The sequence below is a fragment of the Triplophysa dalaica genome, chromosome 1 (genome assembly GCF_015846415.1).
Source record: "Triplophysa dalaica isolate WHDGS20190420 chromosome 1, ASM1584641v1, whole genome shotgun sequence".
In the NCBI taxonomy this organism is placed as follows: Eukaryota; Metazoa; Chordata; class Actinopteri; order Cypriniformes; family Nemacheilidae; genus Triplophysa; species Triplophysa dalaica.
The window spans coordinates 19,305,136-19,317,062 of record NC_079542.1 but is presented as its reverse complement, the minus strand read 5'-3'; the positions used below and the strand labels follow the sequence as shown (position 1 = coordinate 19,317,062).

The window sequence follows — 11,927 nt, the reverse complement described above, 5'->3', positions numbered from 1 at the left end:
GGTTCATCTCTTAACTGATGGACAACTTTAAAGGCGATTTTCTCAATATTTAGATTTTTTTGCACCCTCGGATCCTAGATTTTCAAGTAGTTTTATCCTAACTCTCAATTTCAATAAATTGACCCTTATGACTGTTTTTGTGGTCCAGGGTCACATATATAGCGCCACCTTAAATATGCGTATGAGCTCGTTCATTACTTTTCGGTAATCTACCTGTATATAGAAACAATGTTTTATATAATTGAGCCAAGTCAAATCAAGTCAAATGTTCAGTCTAATCGAATGAAGTACTGGAGTCTGGTCTATTAAGAAAAGCTTCATAAAATAAGCTCCAGCATTCAGTGAAAAAAAAAAAACTTAAAAACATATGTTAAACAGCTTCATTCAATTTTTAAGTTTAATCAAATTAGTTTTATAATTAAATTAAACTTAAGTTATAATGAAACGACTTAAAAATCTCGTTTTTTTAAGTCAGTTTAATATAATTAAGTTCAATTGACTCATAAAGCTTATTTGATTTAACTTAAAATTTAAGGCAGCTGATTTTTGTTACAATGTAGACAAGTAAATGTAAAAAAACCTAAATATCAGGACATTAAACAAAGGTTGCCTTGTGTGCAAGAATAAGGCTGTGTGAAAGAAAGGATATATAAGTTCACTTAAACAACATGTAGTCCCTTCAAGGTATTAGTGCTTCCTGTCTTTTCAGGGGAGCAAGACAAGAGTATGTGATCCAGAACAATGTCAGGAAAGATTAAGTCTGGATATGATCAATGATCCTTATTTGGAAGACGACGATCATACTATTTGGCCACAATCTGATAAAAAAATCCCCCAAAATGTGTTTTTATTTTTTTAATTACAGTAGGTGGAGCAATTTAAAGTTGTTCCAGTGAGGAAGAACTAACACTCATTAATGGTTCAATGAGGCACCTGCGTCAAGCTCTGGCATGGACTACAAACTTAATGAGACTGTAGGTTTTCTTGGTGACCTATTATATTGTTGCCCAAAGGAAAAATGTCAACTTTAATTAAGACATTAAAACCAAAAGATGAAAATTCAGCAGTCAAAAGCTATAGAAGCTAATTCTACATAATGCCCAAATGGGACCTGGCTTAAACATGTGCGTTAGCATGTGCATCTGGTAAACACTTATTCTGTACAGAATGCCGGACAGACCAAATGCATGGGTTATATGATTATCTTTTCACAATCCTGGAAAACAAAAACACTTCCTGGCACTGTAACCGCTCTAAAGTACACTTCCATTCAAACACAGGATCTCTAAATATGGCCAATGGACTAGAGCAAACCATAGATTATTAGCTGAATGTAACTTTTTGTATCATGCTCATTCAAAATAATCAGACATAATAAAAAAAGCTTTTCAGGGTTTCCCACCAATGTACTGCATCACATACCATAGTGTTACTGACTGATTAGCACATTGTTAGCTAGGCATTATGCTTCTATTGACATTAAACACTGACGCTGTATGACACAGGAAATTAGCTGCAAGACACATAAAAAGGTTTACTGACCATTCAAATCGTAACATTATATCTCTCAAAGGCTCAAGGTCGTATCTATAATCTCATTAGGAGAATGGAATATGTAATGGGCCAAGCAAAACAGCTCATATTGTCAGCCTTCTACGTAAGCGACTCATGTGATCCAATAAGACTGAGGCCATCAGGACTAGAATAGAAAGTTAAGAATTTCCTGTGATGCTGACGCTGCAGTGTTAAAATCAGCAGGGTCAGCAAAGTTTATTGACCTTTCCATGGAAATTCATTACATGTTTATTAAAAAACAACCAGAGTATAATGCACTTATATAGAGTAGTAGAGATAAAAGATGCCTGACATTTTGAAAATCTTTCAGAAATATTTTAGCAGCAGATGGACTTGCTAAAAAGAGAATGACTGACAGCTGTTGAGACAATGAAGGGCTTGACTGCAGGAGCAGTCATATCGGATTAGATTCTTTATGGTATGATATACTGCCTGCTGGCAACCATCTCCCAACCCATATCCAGTAGTTTGTAATGAAGCAATGAAAGGAAAGCAACTGCTCATGTTTCCTTGAGAAAATGGATCGCTATATGGAGAACATGGTTTGTGTCTAAAATAAAACAGCTCAGGGAAGAGTGTATTCTATGTTCTCCAATATAAACACCTACTGCATAGGCAGACATGTATGTGAAAATGTCTGTATACTAAAAAACACACTGTGAACTGTTATAGGTAGTATTTTTTTATGTCAATCAAGTTTGGTCATTAAGCAAAATAAAGAAAAACATTTTTGTCTGATAAAATCCATTGTAATTGGCCATTTCTAATAGCTTGTAGGATAAAATATACAGTAACAGCATTTAGAAACTTAAAAACCCCAGTACTAAGCACTTAAGACCTCCAAGAAAAATAATGTGGTGTTCATGACAAGAACTGTCACAGCTAATCTTCCCCCCAAGCCTCGTCTGAAAAGATATCGGCCTGTTGTTGTTTAAAATTGTTTCTGAAATCCTCATCAAAGTGCTTCAGATCATCCTCTTTGAAAATACCCTAATAAGAAAAAAGCAAAGATTGTACCAATAATGTATTACAACAAATTCACCCAGAAATGAGTTTGAGGAACACATATCAACAAAACCAGTCTTATGGGTAGATGTTTCGAAATTGAATTTTTTACATAATCTGAACCTGAAGAAATATGATTTATATTGATGAATGAGTTCAAAATATTGAGAAAATTGCCTTTGAAGTTGTTAATCAGGGGCACTGTGAAAGGCCATCGAAATAAAATAAGTTTTTATATATTTAAGGTAGAAAATTTACAAAATATCTTAATGGAACATGATCTTTACTTAATATCTTTACTTAATATTTACTTAATAACTTTACTTAAAAATATTAATTTTGACCAATACAATGTATTTTTGTCTTTTACAAAAAATATTCCTGTGCTACTTAAGACTGGTTTTGTGATCCAGGGTGACATATGTGGTATGATGTTCTAACCTTTGGTAAGTATCCCAGCAGTTTGGTAGCATGCTGTTTTAGGAGCCTCTGTCTTTCCTCTTCAATGATCTGTCTACGTTGAGCTTCTCTCTCCTGCTCCATTGCGCTCTCCTCTGCTTCTCTCTCCTGTTAAAGATTCAAATTTATAATTTATTCCACATAATAATTTATTCCACATATTAACTCTCTGCAGTCTTGTACACTGTGAGTCTTTTAAATAAAGGGTGAATCAGCAGGAATAATTGAGTTTAACATGGTGCAAGTCTTACTTTATCAGCAAGGTACTGCTGTCTCCTGTCTTCCAGCAGATTCTCCACAGCCCTTTTGTGTTCTAACTGTTTCATACGGCGCTTCTGGGCGTTCATCTGCTCAATGCGGTCATCCTCTGCAAACTTGGCCATCATCATGTTTCTGAAGGCCTCCTCTTCCTCTTTCTCAGCTTGTTTGCGCATCTGTTTGAAGGCCATCATCTCCTGGCGTGTCTGCTGCAGTTCCAGGCGCTGCCGGATCCTCTTCTCCATCTCTTCCTGTGAGTGACAGAATTAAAGGATACCATAGGTGAAAAAGTGTAATTGTGAAAAAATATTCCACTTATTACTGTATTAGAGTAATAGGAAAAAAATATAAATCGTGTTAATCAATATGGTAATGAGAATTAGGGGTACGAAATGTGCTAAACAAATGACAATCAACAAAACAATTCATGACAGAATTGCGAGGAATGTTCTATTGAGGAAGTGCTCACGATTTCTTTTTGCCTTGCAGCCTCAGCCTGCTCTTCCAAACCAAGTTCCTCACGGACACGCTCCATCTCTTCACGCTGTCTTCTTTCTATATCAATCTGCTTTGAAAGCTAAACAAATAGAAAGGACAGAACAAAAACATCAATACTTGAGTCGGCATAACTTGAAAACATTTAAAGTGACCGTGTGAGTCGTAATGTACCATTTTGTGCAGGGTCTCTTTCGCCTGCTCTCGCTCCCTAATTTTCTCCATCCTGTCCTCCTCCCTTCTCTGCTGGTAGTGAGCATATTCAAGGATGCGCCTGTTCTCGGCCTCCATCCTATCTCGCTCCATGCGTCTCCACTCCACTTGCTGCTTCTTAAAATCTTCAATGTACCGCTGAGTGGCTGTAACCTTCTCAAGTTGTAACTGGCGCTCCCTGAAAATGAAGCTTGCATGATAACTTTTCTGAAGGTACCAATGTGTTGAATGTTATGTAAGTGGGAAAAAAAAGATCCTAGAATGATTTACCAATAAACAAACACATAAAATTTGCAGAAAACAAACACACTCACATTTGATCCTCCTCGTAGATCTTCCGCACTATTTCATCCACTAGGAGTTTCTCTTTGATGAACTCCTCATACGCCTCCTGCCTCTTGCGCTCCTTCTCCTCAAGCTGTTGCTCAAGATCTTGTTGGTATCGCACCACCTCTTCATACCTCTTCTGCTCTTGTTTCTCATTCTCTATCTGTGCCTGCTCCAGCTCGTCTTTTATTTTACGGGCGATAGCAGCTTCTTGTCTCTGGAGTGATGTTAAAGCACCATTAGTCACAAGATATGGGCCCAAATATATAACACAATCCGAGTTCACACTTACCGTTGCTTCATATCGCATCGTCTCCTTTTCTGCTACCTGTGCTGCCCGTTCTCTGTTCAAGTAGGCCGACTTGAGCTTTAACTCTAACTCTCGAAGCTCAGCACTAACAATGAAGGAAAGGTCTAATAAGATAAACATGCTATTTAGATACAAAAAACAATATATCTGCTCATTACCAACCTGTTCTCTTTAATGTACTGCCTCATCTTTTCATCTCGGAGTTTCTCATCATGAATTCTCGCCATCTCCTTTGCCATCCTCTCTTCCTGTTCAAGCTGCCTCTCTCTGAACTCTCTGTCCTCCTCTGCCTTAAAAAAATACATCCAACAAATGTATTTTATCGCATGTTTAAAAGTGTAGCATTTGTTTAGAAACTGATGCAGCTTATGCATTTAAAAATGGAAATAATTCAACCAACTTTACGAAGTGTCTCCTCGAGGTGTTTTCCATACTCTTCATCCTGCAGTCTGCGGAGGAAGCGCTTTTTCTCCACTCTATCTTCGCATTGGAGGTTAGCCTGAAGCTGCCGTTCTTTGGCCACACGTTTGCCCTGATCTTCACGAATTTCCTCCTGTCTGCGGTTCTCCAGGATCATCCTCTGACGGTGACTGTGAGAATTGTTGCGCCGCTGTCTCCCGGACGACTGCAATAAGACATTAAAGAAGGGCGGATTGTAACATTACACCTTTATCCTGCGCTATTAGCATCTTTAAACAATTATTAGCTAGTTTCTTAAATCTGCTTGAAATCATATTTACCATTTTTCAGGTTTGCTGCAAGTGTCTTCGTCGATTGTTAGATAAACATGTTTTTGCTAACCAAACAAAGTGGGGAAACCCTGCACGTTCATTTGTTTGTGAGTTGTTGTCTTGGAAACGGCGGGCGGCCTTCGCACCTGGCAGTAAAAACGAACCGTATTGGTCATCACTACTTGGGAGATCCAGAGCCATTGATATGAGAGAGTCGCGTCAACACCGTTGACTGCAATGGAACCGTTTTTTCACAGCAATGGCGGTTCCTGGCGGCTCTCAATAGTTCCCGGAAGGTATTAGTTACGCATGGAGCTGCGATTAAACAGACCAACTGAGGTTAACTTCTAACCAATTTAAAGACGAAACCAATTTAATGAATACAAATTGAAAGAAATAAAGCATTTAAAGAGAAAACATAACTTCCTGGAACCCTCTGAAGGCTCCATGAATCACATGACGCTCCAGCGATTTGGACTTCCGTTGACAGAACCCGCCAATGGCTCTGAGCAGAGGCAAATGCGCGCGTCAGCAAATTTCCGGAAGCATTTGTAACTTGTAATAAAAAAATACTTGTATAGTTTAAAACATATTGTATAGTATTATTTATTTATATAAATATACATTTGATATATATTATAGTAAATGTATGTCCATTTACATTTTATTCAAAGCGACCTACAAAAGACATGTGACCAACAAATGTGCTTTTTGTGACAAATACATGAGTTTTTAAAGGGGTTCTTGACTTGAAATGTACACAAACCATTTCAATATTTATTTGTTTAAAATAATTCATATAATTTTTTAAATCACGTCTCGGTAATTCTGAAACCACAATTAGCCTTTGTAAAGATCTCAAGACAGTGGATTTGACATGTTGAATATGGCACTGTTACGGTAGAAGATCATGCGGACTTTTACCCAAAATGGCAGAGGACTGCATTTTATGTCCAAGCGCGGATACAGAACACCCCTGACATCCAATTGGCCACCTTGGGTTTCACCCCCAAATCTGATTCTCTACTTATGTTGATTGACATCAGACTTCACCTCTCGTGGAACAAAGCTTTTATTTTGACGCTTGGCGGCAATGCTTGCACGTGACGTCACTGCAGCGCACACGAAAGTCAAGCGAGTCGACGTGTACCGTTATATTCACTTTGTTTATAACGGAAAAGGGTGTTGTGCGATGGATTGTACAGCGCGAAATCGGATATTTATTTTTAAAGACTGACGAAAGATAGAAATGAGCAAATTTGGTTTGCTGCAAGTAGTGATGGCGAAGTGAAGCTTTCTGCACCACTGAAATTTTCAACAAAATTGTATCGGAAAACGGTTCATTACTCGAATCCTTTTTGAATCAGAGTTCGACTATGACCTCTGCTGTTGAAAGTGTGGGAAAGGGCTGTACGTGTCTCAAAATGTTTCACTATGGACACACGCATTAATTTTATAATCAATATTGAATCAATAAATGAATGAATTTTGGGTCGATTACTCAATTAATAAATCCGCATATTCAGTAAATGACAACAATCTGTTTTTCATAGGCCCTACTCCTAATGACTCAAAACAATAAACATAACATGTTGTATTGTGGACATTTTTCCTGTTCGTAAACAAGTCAAACTCGTGACTAGAGGAAGTAATACATTGTAGGTGCATTCAGACAATAATGCACATGCACTTATACACGACTATAGTAAATATTTTGCTGTAACAACCCCCCACATAACAATTTTGTGTTGGCCCAGCTCCGGCCCACACCAATACTTTTCCCTCGGCCCACATACAACATTGAATGACGGCCCTAGGGTGGCCCAGATCCAAATTACAGACCATGACCAGATATGGGCCGCAACTGGTCCGAGCCTCCGCCAATTAATAAGCCATAACTGGCCCTGAACTGGCCCAGAGTAGGTTTTAATACTGGGTGCCGTATCGTAGCCAGAAGTAAACCAGATCAATGCTGGCTTTTAAAAAGAGACCCCCAAATTTAGCCATAGAACAGCCTATGATTGCCAAAATCATGTGAAAAAATAACTTCCAATACCTGAATTGTTTTTCAATAAACATTTTTTATTTACAAATAAAAATAAAGTGAACACATTGTGTTGAACATATTTTTATGTAAAACGGAAACCTTTAGACTTTAAATGAACAGTACCTTAACACTTGAAAAAATGAAACCGAATACGGACTAAATGAAAACGTTATAAACCAAAGAAAGACAAAATTAAACTTTATAAACAACATAACACATAACTGCGTGTGTGCACATGAAAAGGAAATGAATGTATTTCGTATGTGTTCGCACGCATAAGCTATTGAGGCTCTAAATGAGAGGCACAGCTATTTATCATCTCCTTTCTCTTCAGCCGTTCTCTTCTTCCTCCATCCCAATCCGGAGCAAGCTGAAGCCATCTCTGGATATGACCGTTTTTTTTGTTAGGGAATTTTTCTCACCGCAGCTGAAAGACATACATAATTATTAAATATAGTTTTGGTAATTTAAAAAAAAAAAATTCAGTTCATCGTTTAAAAAATGTTTAAGTGTGGAAACTATGGTGTAAATAAAATAACGGATAATGCACATTAAGTAAATGCAATAAAAGGTGTAACAATTTTTTATTCATATTATTTAAATACTTTAAACAATCCCTAATGTACTTTTTTAGATAAAAATTAAAATGAACATAACCTATAAACAGCATTATTTAATCTTAAGAAATAATTAGAGGGATTAATCCGCCTGTAGTTGTTCCAAGCATGTATACATTTCTTTGTTCTGTTGAACAGAAAGAGAGATATTTTGGAATAATGTTAGCAACCAGCTGTTCTGAAGCACCATTGACTGACATAGTAGGAAAAATGTAAAATGTAATCAAAAGTTCCCCAGAACTGTTTGTTTTCCTACATTACTCAAAATATCTTCTTTTGTGTTCAACAGAACCAAAAAATGAAATGTTTTTCCTACTACGGTGCTTCAGAACTGTTAGTTGTTAACATTATTTCAAAATATCTCTCTTTGTGTTCAACCGAATAAAGACATTTATACATGTTTGAAACAACTAGAGGGTGAGTAAATCAGACAGAACTTTCATTTTAAATGTCCATTACAATTTGTGACCCTGTCTGTGAAATCTAATTCTGAGAGAATGAGTATCAAAGTGTGATTTCAGTCATTCATTTCAATATGATTTAGATCTTTGACAAGGCCATAGTCAGTCAATATTTAATGCATCAACATTATATTTTCACATAATGTTATGTACATTATGTTATGATTTTAGGTCCAAAACAACTTCAGCTGGGTTTTCAAAGGCAGGGTCACATGTTTTAGAAAAACAATTTAAAAGGATTAATGCAATTTATACACAATTAGTACAGAGCACAGTGCTCTTGATTATTGATGATATTAAGCAGAAGAGCTGCAAATAAGTTTTTTATTGAAAACGTATTAAAATCCATATAAAACCAAGCACACAATCTCATATTTATTAAAGATATTTTTTAGAGATATAAATATACACTTACAAGTGTCAAGAAAAAGTTGAGGATTTAGTGGTCCTTTTGGGTCATGGCCAATGTTCCTCCTCTGAAATGGGTCAGCAGCTTATCTGTAGCTGGACTGGAGGAGTTCAGTCTCGCTGATGGTGGATTGGAGGACTTCTGCCAAATTAATTCAAAAATTAGGTCAAATATTAAGTGAATAATCCCATGTCAAAGATGTATATCATAAAGATGGAAACCAATTTTAAAGCTCATATTATCTAAGAAGTAGATTTTCATTAACAGTTTAGCCATTCCAGAATATAATGTGTTTAAGGATCCCTAATTAGTGATGTCTAAAACAATAAAGGACATTAATGAGTGCCATTCACTTGTATATAACATGCAGACACTTGAGCAGTTACAAATTAAGAGATTTATACATTTATAATCAGATACATTTTGAAATTATTGTATGTGTTATTTCATGTGAATACATTTTTAAATGAATATGTATCATGATTATATTGTATAAATCCTGACAAACAAGTAATACATTTTTAAACTATATAGTAAAACAAAGGTTAAACGTTTTAAATCAATACATTTAGTTGTTCCAAATGCCCCTATGCAGGCTGATTATCTTAATATTTGTAAGCATAAATAATAGAAAAACATTGATCCTGTTGCATATTAAAATATCAGATGCAAAACCCTCTAAGAAATCCTCAGTCAACCTACGTTACTCAAATTATTTTGCTTCAAACCCCACTAAATAACACACTCTGGCTCTGAAAATACACGGAGGAGTCTGATAAAATTACTCGTTTAAGAAAATTGTACCAATTAACAACAACAGCACCGACCACACTTACCTAAAAACAGCCGTTGAAGAAGAGACGAGAAGAATCCTGGGCGGGAATAAAGTTTTCGAATCCAAAGTATCCCGTGAACCTGACTCAAATCAACCAATCAGATGACGCGAGAAGCTGTCGTGATCATGTAAATCGCGCCAAAACAATTAACCAGCCAATGGATGAACTGATCCAGATGCAAACTGGTTGAAAACTTGGTGGGAGGAGTCGGAGTTCTGCGCACGCGCATAGACTGCACATTTGATTTAATTGCCAACCGCCACCGATTCGTCTGAGGTAAGCAATGTGTTTTGAGTTTACACAGTTCCTTATACTAAAATATAAAATAAGAACCAACTTGTTGTTCTTATACTGTTCTGGGTTTTGAAACGTTCTTGCATTATAATCTTGTAATTTATTGTCGTGATAGCACACGGTCTGTCTGATGTGGAAAATGTTGAAAGGCCACATGCAGCATCGATAAAGTGTAAAGCATAATTTAAGATAGGCGTTTGGCTATTTCAATGCTCGAGGTAGATGCGATGGTTTATTACAGCAAATAGCAAACAATTACTAAATCTTACTAAAACTTACAACAACACATGAGCTCATATATGTAAATAAAACGTTTATTTGTTAAAAAGCAGCAAAAAGTAAGTAATGAAATAAGAACAAAAAATAATTAGAACAGAGACAAATGATGTAAACAGTATGTTATATCTAGATCTGAAAGTTATTTAAGCGTTCATTAGTTGAACTTTATATTCACTGTAATTAAATGTACAGACTGCTATAAACGGAGGCAGTCACTGTTGTGCTTAACATATGTCTTTTGAGTGTTGTTGAATTCTTATAATTTCTGACTGTGATTGAATGTAAAAAACATTATTGTTCTTATCTAATCTTTAATGGTTTCAGGTTGTGTCTGAACATCCCCTTTATCAGAGTGTTCTGGTGCACTTGCTTTGCATGCCGTGCTTTTCCTGTACCACTGTAGGTGAGGAAGATATTAAAAATCCTTCAAATGCTAATGTTGTTTGGCCAACAACCCTCTGACACGGTTGTGTGTTTCAAAAGTTTTTTTTAGCACATGTGCTGTGTATAAATGTTCTAATCTGTTAACATGGCTGCTGAAAAACAATATGTGACTACAGGAACTATTGGAATTCAAATTATTAGAAGCTTATGTTAACAGATGTCCCAATGTGTGTACCGTGATGTCATAAACAACTAGTTGTTCAGTTTTGTTCCATACACACTGATTGGATATTTTATTCAGGTGGAATATTTTACAAAGAGAATTGTTGTGTTGTTGTACAATAAATTGAATATTATTGCCACATGAGTTTGTGAGTGAATGGATTTGTAATGGGTATGAATTGTTTGATTTTTCTTGCAGGTCTTTTTTTTTCTGTGAGACCCAGCTGAAGATATCAAGAGCTCAGATGTTGGCCTACAGTTCATTACACTGACTTCTTTGATGTTCCCTGAAAGACTGACTACTACCATTTCATTAAGCTAAACCGAGAACCTGTGACAGTTTGTGGAGTTTGAATTTAAAGTCACACATGTCTATCAATAAATTGAATGTTTTGTCATGAGCTGCTGTTTTCTATTTGTCTTTCACAACATCACTTTTACCTTTTCAAAGTCTTGCAGTTTGTGTTTACATTGTGTTAGCATATTTTTTTATTGGCTCAATGTTTGTTATACAAAGTAAAAAAATTTTTTTGCTATTAAACATATTTTTGTGGGCGTATTATTCATTGTTATGTGTATTTCACAAATATACTTATATATTTGCTATTTATATATTTGCTCCAAAATTAGATTTATTTTCAAGTGTTGGTTTATTTTGATTTAGGCCATAAAACTAAAAAGTACAATAAAATGTGAAAACATAATAAAAACTTTTCTCTTTATTTAAATCGTTAACTCATTTTGAAATTATTTTGATTATGATATTTCACTTCACTGATACCTTATTAACCTATTCTGTAACTGATACCTTAAATATAGCTCAGCACACTGCTATACTGCAAGCTTGTTCCCTGCTGAAAAACAATAGAACCTAAAAAAATTCTTAAGGTTTCCATTAAAATACCATCATGAACCAATAGCCTTTTCTATTAAAACCACAATCTATGTAACCTACGAAAATAATTAGTTGTATGACAAAGCATTAAATAGACAAAAATATGTGCA

General features: G+C 35.7%; 1 protein-coding gene and 2 long non-coding RNA genes across 5 annotated transcripts; 1 reads left to right on the top strand and 2 right to left on the bottom strand.

Annotated features, from left to right (window-relative positions):
* Positions 1-2,236: 2,236 nt before the first annotated feature.
* On the bottom strand, positions 2,237-6,314 carry mns1 (meiosis-specific nuclear structural 1). The gene is made up of 11 exons (XM_056751213.1): positions 6,298-6,314; positions 5,383-5,519; positions 5,043-5,267; positions 4,805-4,932; positions 4,625-4,727; positions 4,320-4,549; positions 3,967-4,183; positions 3,767-3,874; positions 3,291-3,548; positions 3,022-3,147; positions 2,237-2,565 (listed from the first exon to the last, which is right to left on the bottom strand). The coding sequence occupies exons 2-11, from the start codon at positions 5,383-5,385 to the stop codon at positions 2,458-2,460; spliced, it is 1,506 nt and encodes a 501-aa protein (XP_056607191.1). The 5' UTR covers positions 5,386-5,519; positions 6,298-6,314; the 3' UTR covers positions 2,237-2,457.
* A 1,120-nt stretch (positions 6,315-7,434) lies between these two features.
* LOC130424885 (uncharacterized) lies at positions 7,435-9,782 on the bottom strand. Of its 2 annotated transcripts, XR_008906998.1 has the most exons (3): positions 9,744-9,782; positions 8,914-9,048; positions 7,435-7,847 (listed from the first exon to the last, which is right to left on the bottom strand). It is a non-coding gene; the product is annotated as an uncharacterized LOC130424885 (long non-coding RNA). The 2 variants fall into 2 exon arrangements; XR_008906997.1 differs by lacking the exon at positions 9,744-9,782 and having other exon boundaries at positions 8,914-9,658.
* Positions 9,783-9,803: 21 nt separating this feature from the next.
* LOC130424876 (uncharacterized) lies at positions 9,804-11,467 on the top strand. Of its 2 annotated transcripts, XR_008906996.1 has the most exons (3): positions 9,804-10,019; positions 10,641-10,719; positions 11,122-11,467. It is a non-coding gene; the product is annotated as an uncharacterized LOC130424876 (long non-coding RNA). The 2 variants fall into 2 exon arrangements; XR_008906995.1 differs by lacking the exon at positions 9,804-10,019 and having other exon boundaries at positions 10,027-10,719.
* Positions 11,468-11,927: the final 460 nt, after the last annotated feature.